This window comes from Pollicipes pollicipes, unplaced genomic scaffold (genome assembly GCF_011947565.3).
Source record: "Pollicipes pollicipes isolate AB1234 unplaced genomic scaffold, Ppol_2.1 Scaffold_4295;HRSCAF=5057_pilon_pilon_pilon, whole genome shotgun sequence".
Taxonomy (NCBI): Eukaryota; Metazoa; Arthropoda; class Thecostraca; order Pollicipedomorpha; family Pollicipedidae; genus Pollicipes; species Pollicipes pollicipes.
The window spans coordinates 10,177,344-10,198,384 of record NW_023596461.1 but is presented as its reverse complement, the minus strand read 5'-3'; the positions used below and the strand labels follow the sequence as shown (position 1 = coordinate 10,198,384).

Genomic DNA, 21,041 nt, shown 5'->3' with positions numbered 1-21,041 from the left:
GCGAACGCCATGAACGGGATGTACCGCCAGAGACACTGCCTTTGGTTTTTTAGCGCTTCGTATGCAAGGGCCATCACCGTTCATATCTTTTCCAGAGCTAAGAGCAGGCTTATCTGCTCTTCCAAACAATCAATCTCGCGCTCCGCCAACAGGTGCTGCGGACATATATACCCACTACTGTTCCTAATACTCCATTGGGTTAGTACCTTCTGAAGGCATGAAATCTGCTTACCTTACGTAGAAACTGTGTCGTTCGGCCCTCAACAACCGTCCAAAACAAGACTAAGATGAGTAGAATCTATGTCATGAGACTCGTTTTTGTTTTTCTTTTGTTATTCCTTAAAAACTGGTTGGCACAGACCCTCGTGGCTTCACATAAATCACACCGCGTGCAGGCAGGGTCTGTTCAGAGTGTTTCATGGCTCTGTAAGAACTCAGACGCCGACGTTTCAATTACTTGCTGGTGAAAACGCCGCGCTGGTGTATAATGGCAGAAATGTCGCATCCGTCATCACTTCTTTTCAAAATTTGTTTTGATCTGCGAACTCCTCTATCTATCAGAAAAGTAGCCAAGGGGAAGGGGCAGCCCAAGCGACTATGGTCCGCCCCCCTCCCTGAGTCAAGAGGTAACTACGTACTCGGTTATTTCGCAGGCAATCCGTCTCAAATGCCCGAGAGATTGGAGAAAATTTGGTCCGCTACCCCTTTCCCTTGAGGAAAATTCTGGCTACCTGGCTGATTCTGGTGCTTGTTTTGCCACAAAAAGACGAGACTAATGCGGGTTTTACAACCAACGGTAATCAATGACATCGTTTCGGGCTATACAGGTCACACAGAACTTACAAGTGATCACATAGAAAGTCCAAACGGTTCTGCACGAGTTGGACGCATACTGAAGACGGCAGGGTTCGTGCCCACGTAAATCGACTTTGCACATCTCTCGGAGAGTCTGGAGAGCACATGGGGCAGCGAGGACCAGCCACTGATCAGCACATGGAGAGCTCCGCATGCACGTGAACACCTGTGGCTCACCATTCCCAGTGTGCATTTACATCGGACCGCGAGAGCATGCCACCAACCGTGGGATTGATAAACGGACGGGTCTCTGACCGGCTGCGAGGACGAGCAGGCTCGTGGGCGGCGGTGACCTGCCACTGACTCTGACATGGCGAGCTCGGTGGCGGCGACGACCTGCCACTGACCCTGAGATGACGAGCGCGGTGGCGGCGGTGACCTTCCACTGACCCTGAGATGACGAGGGCGGTGGCGGCGGTGACCTGCCACTGACCCTGACATGGCGAGCTCGGTGGCGGCGGTGACCTGCCACTGACCCTGAGATGGCGAGCTCGGTGGCGGCGGTGACCTTCCACTGACCCTGAGATGACGAGCTCGGTGGCGGCGGCGACCTGCCACTGACCCTGAGATGACGAGCGCGGTGGCGGTGGTGGCCTGCCACTGACCCTGACATGGCGAGCTCGGTGGCGGCGGTGACCTTCCACTACCCTGAGATGGCGAGCTCGGTGCGGATGTGGATCGGCAGCTGTCAGCGACAGCTGGTTGTCGCTGACCGTGCTGGCGGCCTCGGCGTTGGTGCTGTTCACCGTCAGGGTGAAGCGGTAGTGACGCTGTCGCTCCTCTGATGTGCTCTCGGGCATTAGATGCACCTGGAAGTGCACCTGGCGGACAGCGCGGGCCAGTGAGTGGCTTACATGGAGCTAAACAGAAGAGAGACGTGATTACATGCGTTGGACAAAACGGCTTTAGGTGGCAGCACGGACGCTGCGGAACGCAACTTGAACCTGGCACTGTTATCCAACCAAAGCTAAAGTAAAACTCTGTGAATTCAAACGTTGTATTAAGGGCCTCCGTGCCACGGAACGTCAGTCATTTACGCAACGTATTGCAGTTATATATGCCAGTGTTACAAACAACCAAGCACTCGTTCTCAACGAAAATGTCTTTTATGTTCCTGTCTGTGGCCTCCAGGTCACGGTCACCGCAGCCAATGAGGAATCCGCGCAAGAGACCGGTTCTATGACCATGTGGTGATCCAACATAACAGAGCACAGCCATGTCAAGACACACACGACACGCGCTGAGTGCGGCGGCTCGCGGCCGGCGTGTGGCGTTACCTTGGAGCCGACCGGCAGAGGGTTGCCCAGGTCACAGACCAGCACCTCGTGGCCGAGCTCCCGAAGTGAGCAGAGCAGCGGCTGCGGGGCCGAGTCCTCCAGACGCTCAGTCACCACGTAGTCCACGCCTGCGCACAGCAGACACCACAGTCAGGTCAACTAGACACTCCGTCACCACGTAGTCGACGCCTGCGCACAGTAGACACCACAGTCAGGTCAACCGGACGCTCCGTCACCACGTAGTCGACGCCTGCATATAGCAGACACCACAGTCAGGTCAACTAGACACTCCGTCACCACGTAGTCGACGCCTGCGCACAGTAGACACCACAGTCAGGTCAACCGGACGCTCCGTCACCACGTAGTCCACGCCTGCGTATAGCAGACACCACAGTCAGGTCAAACTAGACACCTCCGTCACCACGTAGTCGCGCCTGCCGCACAGTAGACCACCACATCAGGTCAACTGGACGCTCCGTCACCACGTAGTCGACGCCTGCGCACAGCAGACACCACAGTCAGGTCAACTACGGACTCTTTACACACTATCCACACACAAGGTGCGCAAGCTGCACGCCTGCGGGCGTTAGACACAGTAAAGTCTGTTTAGTACACGCTCCACACCCTCGGCAGTCAGACCCCAGAGGTAAAGCCTCTGTTGTACACTCTCCACACCTGTAGGAATCCGACACCATAGGCAAGGGTGTGCGAATCAGACACCACAAGCTCGAGGGTGTGTGAAGCTGCACATCCTCGAGCGACACCACGTGGCCCACCCCGCGTATATTGGGGGCCGTAGTCAGATGAGGATTAGGCACGCTCCAACATCAGGCCTTCCACACCTCCTGACAGCGCCAATGCAGCAAGATCTCTTGAGTGGTACCATGGCATAACGTTTCTAATTTATCGGTGTAGTAGCCCTATACACTAAAAGCATGTAGCGGCTCACCTGCGATGGGTGACCAAGCACGTCTGAAACTGCGGTTGAAGCCATAGCAGCACCATCACCATAACGCAAAACAAATGGGATGACCCCGCGTGCCACAGATGTTACAGAACGGCCCATCCAGTGTCGAACGAGCTCACCTTCGGGCAGATCCAGATAGAAGAGAGCCTCGAAGGCGTCCTCGCGACCGTTGAAGACGGTGACGTCTAGAGTGAGCCTCTCACGGGACCCGAGAAGGTATGTGGCGTGATTGCTGCTGGAGGTAGGGGTTGTCAATCGTGGACACCGTCATGCATTGCTGGAACTTTTGCAGCCTCGAGCCTGGCTTAAAAATAAATGGGCATTGAAATATATCGTTTCAGTTTGCCATCAGGCATGCCAAAGAAAGTGTCAAATTACAAGCTATTAGGGACAGGAATGCATGACAGGACAACAGTGCAACTGTATCCGATCTCATTCAGCGAATTGGGCACTCTGTAGTCTGTGGCAGACAGAATATCGTGGTCTTCATATAGTAGCAATGCTTTACACTGTCGGTGTACAAGAACTGGTCTAAGGGACAGCAGATTGAGCCGACATCAATTGTCAACTTTGCTGAGCGTGCATGTAGCATCAAGCACAGCTGGAACGTTCCCATCGCCCCTCATAAGTTCCCTCCGACCGCAGAGCCAGGCGTCTTCCAAAGGGCATCGCCAGCGAAAGCCTGGCCGTATTTAACTATTGAATAAGTCCCAGCCGTCAGCAGTTCTCATATGAGTCGGTTTTCACTTCTGTTGGCGGCGTGGCAGCCGGCAGGGCGGCACTCACCTGTCATCGGACGATCTTTGTCCACACTGGATTACCTTGCTAGCCATGAAACAGTCACAAAGAGACGGCAGTGCTTGGCAGCGGCGCACATGACGACTCGACACGGGCACATAAGACTGAAGGCGTTAGGTGTAACCGCAGCCTTAGCAATGTGAACTCCATCAACGTGCATGATTCGGTGTAGCAAGGTCCCCGGTAGTTAACCAAGCTCAAATCCAGTGATCTCACACGCAGGGGATAATGAGGAGGAGAAATGTCAGCGGAACAAATATCCGCAGATCCAAGCACTTACGGTCTGGCCATCATCTACAGATCCCAGAACTCACGGCCTGGCTGTCATCTGCAAATCTTAGCACTTACGGCCTGGCTGTCATCTGTAGATCCCAGCACTTACGGTCTGGCCGTCATCTGCAGATCCCAGCACTTACGGTCTGGCTACCATCTGCATACTTCCGCACTTACAGTCTGGCTGTCATCTGTAGGTCCCAGCACTTACGGCCTGGCCGTCATCTGCAGATCCCAGAACTCACGGTCTGGCTGTCATCTGTAGGTCCGGGACGCACACGCCGTCCACGCCGCAGTTCTTCTGGATGGAGATGGTGTCGCTGGCCAAGGGCGGCTGGTCCAGGTTGAGCACAGGCCACAGCGCGCCCGTCTGGCGGCCCGGCCGGCGCGTCACCAGACTGTAGTGCACCTCCGTCACCAGAGGCGACAGTTTGTCCCGCACTGTCTCCTGAAAACGAGGACGACAGTCACAATCGTGCACTGGCAAGACTGTCTTTGCGAGACTGTGGACATCGAGTTGAAGCGCCTCTTGGAAATCCCAACGTTAGCCAGAGACGCGTTCTCGAAGACAACGGCTACATTGGTGCATCGTCACAGAAACGTCAGGGGAATTGGTTACTTCTCGAACTAGATGCTACTGGCGACCAGTGAGGGTGGCAATGGTGGTGGCCAAGTCAACGACACAAGCCCGTGTCATGTTTAGAGTGAAAACTGTGAACAAGGCGATACGACCAACAACAACCCGTGATAAAAATGAATCGTTGCCGACGTTGTTTCGTCCTCCGCCCTCTCCCTTCCCCGTGGTGCGGGGGAGGGGGGTGACCCGTCAGCCGTCGTCTCACCTCCACAAATGTGACGACCTCGTGACACCACTGGGCGCCCCTCGCCGCCCGAGCCGTCACGTTCATGCTGGACGCACCCGGACGGTCACGGAGGAACATGCGTGGAGACTTGGGCCGGCGCGCGTCCAGGCGAAATTCCACCTCGAATTCTGTAAAACAGACAAAGAGATGAGCCGCAGGGTGTTGGCCGCACGCGGTGATGCATTATCAAATTGGTGACGCGATGCAGATCGTACCATCACTGGCATCGCCCTATGCCACTTCGTCCCGTCTTCAAAACAAAATAGATAAATACCAAACAGACCCAAACGAAATACAATACGCTGTCATGGAATGCCAATACAGTGCATGCATTCAATACATGATGTGATTTATTTCTCACTGTAGATGCTAATAGCCGAACTGTTTTGAATACGATTGTATCCAGTTAAGGATAGCGGTGTGCCAATGGGAAGGTAACCTGCAAGGCATGGCTTCAAGCGTGGCCGTCTTCACGGCACCGTGAGCTCACCGGCACGTTTATCGGCGCCCACCCCGTCGTAGCTGAGGCAGAAGCGGACGGGGATGCAGACGCCCTGGCGGCCGTCCTCCAGCCGGCAGCGACGGCTCTCGTCCTCCAGGTCCAGCAGCTGGGAGCCGGCCGACTGGTACTCCGTCGACGACTGCACGTGTACGACCGGCCGTGACCTGCGGGCGCCGGCCGCGCCACCGCGCCGTCAGAAGCCGCAAAGTCGGGCCTGACCTGACATGTCAGTGGATGACCTGACTTGTCGGCGGGTGACCTGAATATGTCGGGGATGACCTGAGATGTCGGGGATGGCCTGAAATTTTGGGGATGGCCTAACATGCAGGGCCTGATCTGACATGTCGGAGGGTAACCTGACATATCGGGGATGACCTGGCATGTCAGAAAATAATCTGACATATCGGAACCTGACCTGAAATGTCGGGGGATGGCGTGACATGGCGGGGGATGACCTGACATGTCGGGGGATCCCCTGACATGACGGGCCTGACCTGATGTCGGGTCTATCGGGGCCTGACCTGACATGTGGGGCCTGACCTGACATGATGGGCCTGACTTGATGTCGGGTTTATCGGGGCCTGACCTGACATGTCGGGGCCTGACCTCGCATGTCACAGGCACGGCCCCTGTGGTCCGTGGCAACACCGCCCGTTGCAGGGGCTCAACGGACCCGGCGCATCCAAATATACCAGTATGGATATGATTTCCTGGGACATCACGAGGCAGCTCTACCCGCGCGGTCAACGGAGGCGCCCCAGGAGGGCGCGGTCCGGACCCTGGCTCACCTGAGGTACACGGCGGCGCCGGAGTCGTGGGCCCCGATCACGAGGTCCGGGTACTTGTTGCCGTCCAGGTCGAGCCCGCCATGCACGGAGAACCCGAACGAGCGAAGCTGAGGCGCAAACTCAGACGCCAGTATTGTCTGCAGAGAGCGCAGGGGAGACACGCGGCTTGATGTCCGGAGCATAATGCGGCAAGTTTCATGCAGGTATCTCAATGAGGTTCCCAGGTAAGTGCTCTATGAGTGTTTTCACGAGTGCATATAACTGCACGAACCCTGTCTGACCTTCAGTGAGATCTTAAGGCTCCCAAAGTGCGCGCCATGCCGTCAGGACTGATGTTGGCGCAGAAGTCATCAAATAAATGGCAAACAACACTGTCGTGTATTATGTAAGCCATTATAAATGGATACGCAACACAGCACATTCCCTCACAGCTTTGCCAGCCATCGGTCACCTGGGTGGGTTTCCCGCTGATGCCTTTCTTCGTGCCATGGAATATGAAGACAGCTCCTTCGTCGCCCATCCCATCGTGGGGAGCGCCGACCGCAATATCTGCCAGACGAGTCCCAGACGTGAGGAGACTGCTCGAAGCATGCGTTACACGCCAGCTTGTAGGCAACCAAACAAGCACTTATTCGCGTCGACAGTGCGCCTCCATGACTAAGGTAGCGGATCAACTGCGCGGAACTGGCCCAAAGTGAGTATGCGTAATGCTGCCAGTGTCATTCCAGTGAACAGTCATGACAAGCTAATATGTCGATTGCCAGCATATAACGCGTTAGTTGTTAGCATAATGCGACAGACGATCTAGCTGACTCGTGACGTCTACTCGCCCACGAGCCAAAGAATAGGACAAGGCATGGGATATATACCCGTCTTGGCTCGTCCTTTACAGTCTAAGCAGTCTAAGCACATCGTGTCCTCGTTGGCCCAGTCCTCCCCGGCACGAGAGGAGTCCATGCGTGCGAGGCGCGCAGCCCACGACTGAAACGCCACCCTACCTAGCTCATTGAAATGCGTCTCCCTGTGGTCTCCGCCGACCGGCCACCCGTCGCTGGTTTTTGCTACCGGCCGGGCATATTTATGGCGTTTTAATGGCATCTCGTTGTGGCCATCGGAAGGAGACGGGAGATCATAAACTCTTTATGATCGGGCCTGGCGTTGGTGTCGGCATTATTAGAAAGGGCCCGTCCCGTCCCTGGGTACTGGCTGCCGACAGAGCAAACCATGCGGGCCCCCATCGTGCAGAGGCACCCCCTGCGACGCGTACAATCAGCGGACACCGGCCAGGTCAGCACGCACATCGGCGCACGCAAACACAGGAGGAAAGGGTGATAAACGCACATAGGCTTCTCGACAGCGGGGTAGATCAGTGAGTACAACCTCGATCGGTGGCGACGTAAGTGTACTTTAAGTGCTGTGGCATGGCAAGAAGGTCAGTGCTCGCCGTTGTTTCGGGCCGTTGGTGAAAGGTATCGAATCGGTGCGCATACTCAGAAGAGGAGAGATAAATCAGCGCTCCTGCTCGGTCGGCCGCGCAACTCTAGTTCTTGCTCCCCATGACTTATTGTGAGAAAACCGCATTCCATTGAATTAGAGTGGCATGCGTGGATACTGGAATATTGGAAAGAGCTGTAATTGGAAATGATGGAAAAAGACAACTTCTGCAACGCAAGGATAGCCCCATTAAGATGTAAACCTTTTCATAGCACTGAAAGCAAACTGAACTTGTAATCATTACGCGCTACCTGCATGCGTCCCTGTCCCTCGTACTGAACGATACCATGTTTCCGCCGTTTCCTGCCAGCTGGGACTCAGTCCTCAGGGCAGACATTTTGATGGCAGGGAGCTGCAGTGGCTTCTATCACCAACGTATAGCAGGTGATACAATCTACCAAGGCACAACGGCCTCAATAAATAACCGGCGTTCCCCGGTAACAAAAAGCTTTAATTTATCCGCGCATGGGACGCTCAAAACACCTTAAATTATGGCACCTTAAAGTGGGTTTGATTCACCGTTTACGGACGATAGCCACTTCTGGCACGTTTTTATCGAGCATAGCCCACGATCACAACAGCTGAGTAATGTGGAGACAAACGTCTTGTGGGAAGCACTTGGGATCATATCATCGAGTCAGTGCATAATGCGAAGATACAAGTTATTGGCTCTAGCATCATGACGACAAACAATGAAGTCATAATCTGAATAACGTCGGATTGATGGGATATCTCTGGCGACATTTGTCTCCAACAATTTTGCCTGTTCAAGTGATGCCTTGGGCTGTGTAAAAAAACGAAATGTGGCGCACGATTTTACAGCATCGTATCAAGGAGGTCATCGCAGCATCAATCCAGCACGTCAAAGTCTACCCTGCTGCGCCTCGACCGGTTCCCATTCCGTGGCTACCATTCCGTCTACCACCCGCACCCTCCGTCTCGAATATATTCCAAGAGGTCTGAAAGCTTTCCTCGAATCTGTCAGCCCATCTCTGCCCGCGGTGGCCGAAATGCCGCCCGTGTTCGTGATCTCCCTGACCCGGCGCCGCGGCCCCTGATCAGCCGGTCGGCGGCCGTGTCGCCGGTGTCCGGGCGGGGTCACAGGGCGGCCGGCGGCGGTCAGTCCGCGACCGCAGGGGCGTGGCGTGGCGTGCGTCGGCGGCGTTAGCCGGCCCGGGTCAGCGCAGCGCCGTCACCAAACATTTGTTTATGCCGCCGTTAGCGGGGACAGCCAAGGCCGCCGCGTGATGGACGACTCATAAGGCTCGGCGGGCATTAGCAAGAGGAGAAGGAGGCTAATCTGCAGGACTGCACGGGCCGATTCCAGGGCGACACCCCTGCAGGGACGCCTGACTAACACCGGTCTTGGTCGAGGTCACCTGGCAAGGTCACGAGGCGCACGATGTCGTTGGTCGTGAAGTTTTTAGCTTACCCTCGAATCCATCCCAGTCGACATCCCCGAGGGAGGTGAGCGCCAGGCCAAACCGAGACTTGGACTTGCCGCCGTCGAGGAAGTCGAACCGCTTGAAGCTGTGCTGTGAACCAAAACAAGCTATCAGCGCGGGCGAAGCACATAAAAACGGTCCTGAGCTGCGCTCGGAGAAGGCCGTTGTTCGCTCGAGACCCTTGCCTATGTACGCAGTGATGAATGCTGGGATAAATTTGAGGTACACTGCAGTTTAGACGATGTTCGACCACCGCCGACCGGCAGATAGCGGAGCTCAGTGGCAGCCGGTGCTGCCATATTGCCGACTGATGACTTTATTTGGCCCCAATCAGCGCACCGTTACCATACGTCGGCACTTGGAGCTCTTTCAACGCACCTTGTGCACGTATCAATTTGAATAAATAAAAACGGACGCCGTAGAAAGCACCCGCTCGAAACATGCCGACCGGGAATGGGGTCATATGAATACTTTGCATGTTCTGTCCGAGCCGGCGCCTGTCGAGTCGCTGAGGTGTGGGTACTGGGCGCCTCGTCACTGACGTCGGGGGGGGGGGGGAGGGGAGGGGAAGGCAGAGCGTGACGGCAGGGCGGCGACGGCGCGCAGACAAAACTGAGACGGATGTCCGGAGATGACGGCCCAAACAACCACGGCGTCCGCGCAAACAAACACGACGTAAAAACAGGCACACTCAGAGGAGGAGGGAGAATGAGACGGAGGGAGGTGTGAGCAGGGAGTGAGACAGTCAGGGAGAGGAGGAGAAGAAGGGAGGAAGATCAGTAGGATCAAAGGAGTGAGAGGTACAGGGGAAAAAGGTGGGGCGAGTTGGGGAGAGAAGAGAAATGAAGGGAGAGAGAGAAAGAGAAAGAGAGAGAGAGAGAGGAGAAGAGAGAATTAGGAGAGAGAAAGAGAGAGAAGAGAGAGAGAGGAGAAGAGAGGGAGATGGAGAAGAGAGAGAGAAGAAGAGAGAGATGGAGAAGAGAGAGAGAAGAGAAGAGCGAATTAGGAGAGAGAGAGAGAGAGAGAGAGAGAGAGAGAGAGAGAGAGAGAGAGAGAGAGAGAGAGAGAGAGAGAGAGAGAGAGAGAGAGAGGGAGAGAAGAAAGCATAAGGAGAGGGGAAGGGAAAGAGGGAGAGATGTAACAAGTGAGAGCGACACATACCGGCGGTTCGCTAGCTTCCGGGACAGCGTCACAATGTTCATCCTCACGCCACTTTGTACATTCCTTTGGCACGATGAACACATCACTGCCGGACAGGTAAGTGCTTGCGCGCACATTATATCAGCATTTATATGATCTGCGAGGCTAGCAGCCGACGCGTGTAGCGGCTAAATCAAGCTGAGGGTGGCCAATAATCATCACATTTCACATGCACGTGTCATTAAACTATGCCGTGCTTGCCTACATACGAGATGAGCCGTCCACGAGCTCTGACATCGAATCACGTATGGCAGTGCTGCGCATCAGATGATGAAGCAGATTAGCCTTACCGACTAGGGAGAAAGGCGATAGATTCTCTGCGGTGTGAAAGGAGCGATCAAGCGGGGAATAACGCACTACCGCTGCCAACAAAGCCCTACCTCGCTATAAGTGAGTAGCCAGCCATCAGCCTCATACAAAATTGTATGGTGTTGTGACTGGTGGTGCCATTGTGGCGGCCGTCCGCCTCCAAGCCTCCTATTACAGAGCGGTCAAGCGGTCCGGCCAAGGTAGGAGGGGCGGGGCCGGCGGTAGGAGGGCGCCGGCTACGGCCCGGTCCGACATGAGACGACACCTCAGGCCGGCGGCCACCACCAGACGGTTTACATCAGAGAGAGAGAGGAGAGAGAGAGAGAGGAGAGAGAGAGGAGAAGAGAGATAGACGAGAAGAGGGAGACAGAGAGAGGAGAGAGAGAGAGAAGGGAGAGAGAGAGGCGAGAGAGAGAGAGAGACGAGAGAGAGGGATAGAGAGGAAGAGAGGACGAGAAGAGAAGAGATAGAGGAGAGAGAGAGAGAGAGAGAGAGAGGAGAGAGAGGAGAGAAGAGAGATAGAGAGAGAGAGAGAGGGAGAGAGAGAGAGAGAGAGAGAGAGCGAGAGAGAGAGAGAGAAGAAGAGAGAGAGAGAGAGAGAGAGAGAGAGAGAGAGAGAGAGAGAGAGAAGCAGAGTGCCGGGCCCCTCCTCTCCGGGTCCGGGGACAACCGAGCTGCAGTGTGCCGAGTCCGGGAGATGCCGCCCTGATAGAGCGGCTGAGCCGAGCCGATCGCGCCCAATCTGGACGTGGGATCGCCCGTTACCGTTGCACGGGTTAATGAGGTGCGCCGTTCGGATGATGCACGGCTGCTCAGTCGTCGGTCTGGCGCAGCACGCGGCCCCGGCCGGCTCGCGCGCTCCCGCACCGCGGCCGGTGCGCCGCCGCGCGCTCATTAGTATTACGTGTGCGGTGACATGTCTTGCGCGTCTCGTTACACATTTGGGATGCTTTATGTAATTGTCTAGCACGGTTTGGGCATGGTTTAGGTATAGCTAGCGGGCAGTGCTTTCCCAGGATATTAAGCTCAGCTGTCCTTACAGACTTGCTTGTGAGTGTGGTGGAGCGTCATCCCTTGCATAAAAAACGTGCAAAGACTTAGGCGAAAGTTTCGTTTTCAAGGTGGCCGCGATAACTTGCGACACGCGTTTTGCCATGTGCTAATCTCTCCTTTTCTGGTGACGCGCTGGTTACCCTGGATGAAAAACTCCTCGTCCCTTTACGCTGTGTCGAGTGTTATGTCCAAAAAGATGACATCCTTATGGTCGCTCATCGCGCAATAGATGCCCAACAGAAAGGGCGCGTCGCTGGTCATGAGAGGTAAGTAACGACATCCGGCTTTAGGGTTTTGAAACATTGTTCAAGCATTTGATCGCAAAATGCAACCACACCTGAACGTAACGTGACGCCGTCCAAAACTCTCATCCTTTAACACGCTTCGGTTATGCTCCATCAGAGACAATCTCCTCTCCATGTGTAACGTTATGTATGAGCGGCCCCATAACTCTGCCGTCAAAATAATGTGAGAAAATCGTTACAGACCTAAGCTCGCCAACCTACGGTCTTGGCGCAGCCGACAGGCACTCTTTCCGCTATTGACTCACGTTTGGGTTCTGGTACGCGACGACTACCCTGCCGGTCTCGTATTTCCCCTCCGTGTTGGCGAAGTCGGTGTAGAACGGCGCTCCGATCACAATGTCGTCCAGCTTGTCGCCGTTCACGTCGGCAACGCACACCGAGTAGCCGAAGTAAGCCCCGATCTGCTCGCCGGTGGTGTTGAACAGGTTGCGCAGGCGGCTGTCGTATAGGACCACCTGCCGCGGGGCCAGGTCAGCGGGGCGGGTCAGGTTAAGGTGGGTCAGCTGGACCGCGTGGGACACTGGTCTGGCATGTAGTGTAAGGCAGTGCTTATAGCAGTCATTAAATCCTGTAACTTTGCGTCCATTATCGATCAAATATGGTGCCAAAAATATATTACGGATATAAGCTTATAATTAATAACGCATGGCGTTTCGATTAATCCACCAAACAGACACACCCCTTGCAACAATGGCGACATTTGGTTGATGACCTCAGCGCTGTCGATATGGTGTGGGCCGATCCGGCGGGCTATGCTGTTGTCGGTCACTGTATGGTGCTGATTCGCCGACCCCGAACACATTTGAGATCCGTCAAATGTCGCTAGCATTACTCTGACGGGGGCCAGCGCCCTTCCCTTGACAGAGACCGCTGACCTCGCCCCGGCGGCGGCCTCTGACCTTGCCGGTGAGGTTGGCGCCTCGGGGCATGCCGACCACCACGTCCTGGCTGAGGTCGCCGCTAAACTCGCCGACGGCCACCGAGTAGCCGAGGTAGCTGTCGTCCTCCGAGCTGGGGCCCTCGCTGGTGGCGGCCAGGTCGGGCCGCGAGAACAGGTGCTGGCTGAATAGCTGACCTGCGCCGCGAGAAGGGGGCTGGCTCAACAGTTGATCGGCGTCGCGAGAACGGGGGCTGGCTAAACAGCTAACCAGCGCCGCGAGAAGAGGGGGTGACTAAATAGCTAACCGGTGCCGCGAGAAGGGGTCTGGCTGAACAGCAGACCGGCGCTGCGAGAACAGGGGCTGACTGAACAGCTGATCGGCACTGCGAGAACAGGGGCTGACTGAACAGCTGACCGGTGCTGCGAGAACAGGGACTGGCTGAACAGCTGACCGGCGCCGGGAGAAGGGGGGCTGGCTGAACAGCTGACCGGCGCTGCGAGAAGGGGGGCTGGCTGAACAGCTGACCGGCACCGCAGAAGGGGGCTGGCTGAACAGCTGACCGGCGCTGCGAGAACAGGGGCTGGCTGAACACCTGACCGGCACCGGGGACAAACGCTCGATAGCCCAGAGAATCGCTCAGATACCGTTGGAGGACACGGGGTCTCCACGGTCGGCTGGGGGAAACAAATCGCGGGGAGCGTTGCACAGCAACCACTGCACGTTACCGGTGCTGGCTGAACAGCTGCTTTGCAGGGTGGGGGAACATAGCACATCACAGACCTGGGCCTTGAGCCACGTCGCTCCTGATAAGTGCTGGCAACAGGCGGCCGGAGGGCCACGTGGAGGTTACGGAAGGCGTTGGCCAACCGCAAATACATCAGAATGTTGCAATTTTCATAAGGTCCGGAATGGCTATGTCGCGAAAGATCAAAGCTCATGTGCTATGAGTGGTTTATCGACCTTCGGCACACCGGGAGGTGCCGGTTAAACGACATTATAGAACAAAATTTGGTTGCATTGTCGATACCGGCGTTTCAAGCCGCGCTTATGATCAAGAGTAAACTATTACAATAATTATCCTTGGATATGCTTAGATTAGGAAGACGGGTCCTTTGATCGGTATCACAACGGCTTATCGTCCTCTAGACCAGGTGCATACAGTTGGCACGTTCTCAATGCAAGCATATCATTCATGATATAACATGTATGTGTTATCGTGCGGATAACATCTCGTCGTATTCACGTCAGTAATGAGACGACCTGGCTATAATTCACGCACTTTGCTAGGCTATTCATTCAAAGGATCCATATCAAACACATGGTGCTACGGTATAAAATGACGGACGGATCATCCATTGCGTGCAAGTTCTTGCAGGTGGGAGCCGTATCTTCGGCGTGCGTAAATAAGTCGTGCGAAATGCGTGACGCATGCCTGTGAAATATGTGAGAATGTTATCAGAAGTAATTACAAGGGTATCCGAACCAGTCGCATTCCTGTGCCCGTAATATCACTGGCGTTCCATCGCTCGGGTGCATTGGCGAGAGCGCCTGGTTTGGCTGTGCGCCGGTTATAGAGCCTGCGGCGTGGTGTGGCGGCGGCTGTTATGCAGGCCCAGCTCTGTCAGCAGCGGGCGACGGAGGGGGCCCGCGGGAGCCGGCGGCTGTCGATACGTCCCGCAGTCGACAGGCCGCCCAGTCCATCAGCTCCGGACGGGGGGGGGGGGGGGGGGTGCAGAAGGCACCGGACAGGCGGTTAGTCGGCCGGTTACTGCTGAGGTCTGCTCGTCAGCCGGGGGAAGGGGAGGGCGGGGGGAATCCCGCGGCACAAGACGCAGCCACGTGACATGGCGACTACCGGCGTTACCTAGTCTTGACGACCTAAAGTACTGCGGCGGCGGTAAGGGGCGCGCCTGCTCCTCAACGGGCAGGCTGTACAGGCGACCTGAGGAGGACACGGTGACGGTACAGCGAAGCGAACGGCACGACGGCGCCCACCGGACCACACGCGCTGAAGCAAACAGCACGGCGGCCTGCGCTGTGCCACACGCTGAAGCGAACGCAGACGGCGACGGTAAGCCAAAGCACACACAAAAACCGTGCACACTCACCCACAAGTCTGCGCACATACATACGCGCTCGCGCACTTTTCCAAGAACGTATGTAGGGCATGGAATGCATGCTCGCATAGATGCATGTCATCATCACATGTTGTAGCCGGTATCCCCTCGTTGAAATGGACTGATTATGGAGATAAGCAGGCAGTCATGAGCCAATTAATTTGTGTTGACGCTGAGAGGCTTGTGCAAAAGCGGCGCAAGACTAAAAGAGCCCTGCGAAGTGCTGGCAAAATATGGCTCTCTGCAGAGACCAAGCTGACGCCCACAAAGCCTCTGAATGCCTCGGGGAGTCTCGGCTGCTTTCCAGTGTCCATGAACGCGCAGCAGTACACACGGTCTTGTAAGTTTCCATACACCCCGCTATGTCCGACTGGGAGCGTACGACTCGTTACCAGTCGGAGCCGAGCGAAATTTTGTGAAAAAGGCAACTCCAGAGAATGATTTGTTTAACTTCAGCAGGAAAGACAAGATAATCGCGTTTGCTGTAGATTGAGAGGGAGACGGAAAGCTCTCTCATACCATCACATATATCCACATGCAAACGCATTCACACCTGTCTCTACACCCAACCTCACGCTCCCCCGAACGGTAACGCACACCCGCATACAGACGTAGGCGTAAGCACAAACACACGCAAACGTGCATTGCCACACGGTCAGGCGAGCCAGGCCTGTAGAGGCTGACATCCAAACTGTGAAGTTCTGCGCCCCGCTGGCGTCGCGACAGCTTCTCGAGAAACTGTAACAGTGTGCTGAATAGACTGTTGGTATGAATATCTTCGTGTATATTGGTAAATGAAGGCAAAACTGCTCCCTGGATATCATTTGGGGGTTTAGCAACCTGGCGATCAGAGGCTAAAATATCGCCGTCCTGGATTTTAAAGCTTTCCGACAATAAAAACTACGCGATGTTTGCATTGAAAACACAGATATGAGTCAAGCTACTGGTTTCGGAGTGGGGGATATTATTGGCACTATAAAAATAACTAAATCAAGGACGCCCTGCACCTCGACACAACACAAATCGTGTTCTTCGCATTACTAAGACTGTGCTTCAACACATGCCATGGACTGCATTACCAGCTGCCCCAGCCACCACTGATCGTGCAATGTCATGTGGCTCAGTTGGTCAGCTCATTGCTTAGCCCTCAAAAGGCCACATGTGCCCGCATCAACTCTGCAGCACAGGGGATGCCAAGCGCCTGACGAGATCGTGACTGGTCTCAGACCCCACGCGAACAATGCGAGAACGTGACGGCACCCGCGTCACAGCATGTTCGCCGCATCGCCACGGCGGTGTGTCACTCCCCCCTCGTCGGCGCTGACGACATCACGAATATCAAATGGCTCGCGCTCAGGACCAACAGCTTCGTGAGCGCACGGCGCAAAGCGGCAGCAGGCGTCCACCCTGGATGAAATATCTGCCTCTCGGCCAATCACAACAGTCGACAAAAAGCGTGGCGGCGTCGCCACCTCGCACCTAATCAATTGCCGCGGCCGAAGGCGATTGCACGGCGGCGGTGTCTCGACGCCTCTTGCGGCATGCAGAGGCCGGCAGCGGCCGCCGCGCGGGTCAGCGGAGGTCACCGGCGCCCGCTGCAGTGGCCGGAAAACACCGGCTTTTAAGGCCCGTTATCGACCAGCGACGGGACATGCGCACCGCGCACACGGACGTCACGGTCCATTCCAATTATTGTTTCTGTTTCGGCCAATGGGTTACGTCGGAGCAACAAACGGTGCAACAATTAACGCCAGTGTTTGTCGGGGGCAGAAAAAAGCCCTATCTGTTGCGTGTGACAGCCACCCATTTGTCATACGTGACAGCCATCCCTCTGATCCACGTGACAGCCAGGCTGAGGCGCGTGTGTCCGGTGTCCCCACAAAAAGTGTCAGCTCCGAGCGGGCTGTCAGGTGCTGACGGCGTCTGCGACACCGGTGCCGCGCCGGCAGCCGGCAGAGTGCGTCGCTCGCGAGAGTACCGCTGTTTTTACCCGGCACCGACGCGTCACCGAGGTGCGCCCGGCTGTCAACAGTCACCCGTCACGTGACCCAGTGACCCAGGTCAGGGAATGCGCTGGGACGAAGACGCCAACGGTGGTTTGGTTATCAGACACGGAAACCAGAGAACAGCAGGACGATTTTAATAGGGTTAAATCCAAAGTATTATGACAAACTGGGAACGGCGAAGTCTGATGCATGACGTCAGCAATACGGTATTGGCAGCAAAACATGTTTAATACCACCACCTCTCCTCGCCCAGCACCTAGTTTAGATGGATTCGCAATGGGATCTTCACGCCATCCGACTCAATGCATCCAAGACTACAATGAATACACTGTCACGTAGTCATCTCCTCAAGGTGAAACAACGTCGGAGGATGACCAGCGTATGCGCGCTGATGCTACGTGACGCAAAAAATGTGAACAGGATGGGATTTCCATCATTTTTGCTTCCCACTTGGCATGCGCCCGCGCCTTGTACTAAATACGAAGGTCACATTTCCGCCCCTTTGCCTTTTCGCCTCCGTCATCATTATCCCCTCCTGTACCGTGTTCGTTGTTGCTTTTCCGCATCCTGTTGTCGCTCCACCTTCACCATCACCACCTCCCGCTGTCGAGGTCGTAACCGTCACGCCCCGGCTCGTTTGGCCGCGCGCTGGCCCGGGCAGGGCGGCACGCACGTGTTGGGGTTCATCCGCCCCTCCCCTCGGCTGGCGCCCACCCAACGGGCGCTCTTTGGCCGGCTGTTTCAGCTCAGGGCAGCCCCCTGAAGACGGCGGCCGTGCCCAGAACCGGCGCAGCTGTCAACGGCCCCGGCGGACACGTGGCGCAGCTGTCAACGGCTCGGGCGGACACGTGGCGCTGCTGTCAACGGTGCATTCGACACGCGGCCCTCAATCGGGAGGCGTCGGTGTCAGAGGGAATAAAAAGCACACTGGCGGACATTCCATGGGCCCGCACGGCGTCTTCCATCGCTGTCGTGCCGCCGGTCGGTTTCGCCATCGGGGGAGCCGTTTCCGCATCGTCACGTGGCTAATGAAGACACCAGACTGACAACTCGGTGCGGCGGCTGGTCACGGCCTAACAGCGGCTATAATGGCGTTGGCAGACGTGACGCCAGATGCCGTGTTCCGTAACAGAGGCCGTGTGACGGCACGCGAAGGTAGGCGCTATGAGCGGGGCCTTGTGCCGAGTCACTGTCACACTGCCGCCGTCAGCGCCGCCACAGGCGTTCCAAGGGCCTCGCGCCGAGTCACTGCCACACCGGCGCCGCCGGCGCCGCTACAGGCGCTCCTAGTCATCGGCAGGTCCGCAGACGGCCGCGCCGGTCTCGGCGAGACCATCGGCAGGTCCGCAGACGGCTGTGCCGGTCTCGGTAAGACCATCTGCAGCTCTGCAGACGGCCGCGCCGGTCTCGGCGAGACCAACGGCAGGTCCGCAGACGGCCGCGCCGGTCTCGGCGAGACCATCGGCAGGTCTGCAGACGGCTGTGCCGGTCTCGGTAAGACCATCTGCAGCTCTGCAGACGGCCGCGCCGGTCTCGGCGAGACCAACGGCAGGTCCGCAGACGGCCGCGCCGGTCTCGGTGAGACCATCGGTGGTCCGTAAGCTAACAGGCCATCCGTTGTTTCGAAACTTCTCCGCACGCAAAAGCCCGGCGCACGAGCTGATTGCCTCGAGTCCGGTCGCTGTTGATGTGACAACATTGCGCCTGCTAGATATTCTTCTGAACAAATATACCCACATGCCAGCAAGTGGATAAAAACGGTCTGCCTTGTGAGATGCTTTAAAGACAGAGTAGTAACTGGCAGGTGGCAAGTCGTTCCTGATAGAACCAATTAGTTCTAATAGTGGTAGAACCATTTATGAGCAGTTAAAAATTACCGTGGAACAAATAACACAACCTAATTGCTTGCGCTAACACGCAAGACCACACGACGTCAAAGCCTGTGAGCATTTTGTTGACACACAGCTTTCAACCATTTTCTTTTTCTCGCCTTCTACTACCTTTCTCCTCTCGCTCACTCATGCACTCACTCACCCACCCACTCACTTGTTATTTCGCTTCCGCTCTCTCATCGTATCGCCCACTGCGGCTTACCTTGCCAATACCAGCTGCCGACGGCGCCGATGAACAGCCGGTCCCCGTCCTGCGGGCGAAAAACAGCACCGATCAGTGGCCTCTCGTGGCCTCTCACCGGGCCGCAAAAAGGCCCCGCTCGAGAGAGACCGCCCGGCCACAAACAGCCAGCGCCGGCCGGCCGTCAGCGGTAGGCGACATTCTCGCCCGCCGGTAGATGTCGCTGGCGTCGGAGCTTCGCGAGCGCTCCACGCCCTGCCGATGGGAAGTCGGGGCACTGCCTGACCCTCAGTGACGACTCAAAGCCGGTCAAAGAAGAGTAAGCTTGTCAATGCGACGGGCGTTCGACCGCAAACACATCACCACCCGACAAACTCGTATGCGAACACAGGTCTCATCACAGCCATGTGACGAGCATCAGCAGCCGTCCGCCGCCTCGGCTGGCCTCTGGCTGTCGGTCCCGCGGGCGCCGGGCAGCCATCTGGCCAGCGGCGTTACATATGAGGCCGTCGCCTCGGCCGCGGCGCGCGGATCGCCGAGCGGAGACGGCACTGGCACGTGCGTCCGGCGCGATAAATCAGGACCGGCGGCTCCGCGTGCAGCCGGGCACGCACCGCGGCAGCCGAGCGCGCCCCGCGGCCAGCGGCGGCCTCGCCGCGCGCCGGCGCCGACGCCGAGCGAACAGCGGCCGGCCGGCGAATCCGCGCGGCAGAAACGCCGCTCAAATTAGTTTGGTCTAATTGGCGTGGGGTGCGAGGTGTCCTGTGTCAAGCAAAGCGGGCGCCTGGCAGACCAACCATGATGTGTGACCTTTAACATGCCAACGTAGCGAACAAGGGCGCGCAGCGATGACGCAGCCCCCATATAAACAGCGTTTCCATGACAACGACGGCTGTGAGTCGCATTCGTCACCATAGCTGGATGTGGCTAAAGAAACACACCCTCTGCAAAGCCCATTGACTGGCAGCCAGCCGTGATGCACCGCCAGACCGGGAAGACACCGGCTGGACGCGAGGGCTCTCAGGTAGATCACGAACGAGCTGCGCCCGGGGGGAGGGAGACGGGCAGCTCTCTCTGGCGGGGATGGCTCACCTTGCTGATGGCAGATCCCAGGCCGGACTGGCACGAGCCCTGCCGATGGTAGCCCCAGGCGCCTGTGGTCAGCGTCCGCCGGTGTCAGCCGCTCCGACGGTGACAGGCCGATTGCGCAAGGACAGCTGAGGCGGGCGACTTCAGATGCATTCGAACGTTTTTACGGTATCAACAGATGTATGACGGTGTTCCTTGACTGCTCCTCTGATGGACGCCGCAGTGCGCCGGACAAAGAGCATGCATAGTGCAGGGCTGCACGATCTGTCAGCTATTGACCACAGCACAAAGGCGTCCATCATGTACATACCTGTGCGACACGGCGCGTATTCCTGGACGTCGGAGAAGCCGTTCTTGGCGACGTAGCACGTGCCGACGGGTTCCCGCCGCCTCTGGTTGCTGGAGAACCAGACGTAGCGGGGAGCGCATGCCTGACGGCAACATACATGTCGGCATACTGTCGGCATATAGACCGTCGGCATACGTACTGTCGACATACATATTGTCGGCGTACAGACAAGTCGGCATACTGTCGGCATATAGACCGTCGGCATACGTACTGTCGACATACATATTGTCGGCGTACAGACATGTCGGCATACTGTCGGCATATAGACCGTCGGCATACGTACTGTCGGCATACATATTGTCGGCGTACAGATAAGTCGACATACCGTCCTTACCAGAATGGCTCATAGCGATGGCTCGGAAGGTTGCGTGGTAGGGACGGTGTTGTAATTGGAGTT

At 56.6% G+C, this 21,041-nt stretch overlaps 1 protein-coding gene across 1 annotated transcript in view; it reads right to left on the bottom strand.

Moving 5' to 3' along the window:
• Positions 1-1,498: 1,498 nt before the first annotated feature.
• The window catches only part of LOC119096690 (integrin alpha-PS2-like), a 40,664-nt gene continuing 21,121 nt past the window's right edge, over positions 1,499-21,041 (bottom strand). The window contains 16 exon segments of the mRNA XM_037219584.1: positions 1,499-1,540; positions 1,542-1,676; positions 2,133-2,260; positions 3,219-3,331; positions 4,416-4,618; positions 5,013-5,161; positions 5,524-5,699; positions 6,324-6,460; positions 6,775-6,872; positions 9,250-9,352; positions 12,375-12,584; positions 13,029-13,204; positions 14,875-14,952; positions 19,228-19,276; positions 20,299-20,360; positions 20,606-20,726. Coding sequence (XP_037075479.1) covers positions 1,499-1,540; positions 1,542-1,676; positions 2,133-2,260; positions 3,219-3,331; positions 4,416-4,618; positions 5,013-5,161; positions 5,524-5,699; positions 6,324-6,460; positions 6,775-6,872; positions 9,250-9,352; positions 12,375-12,584; positions 13,029-13,204; positions 14,875-14,952; positions 19,228-19,276; positions 20,299-20,360; positions 20,606-20,726 — 1,980 coding nt within the window.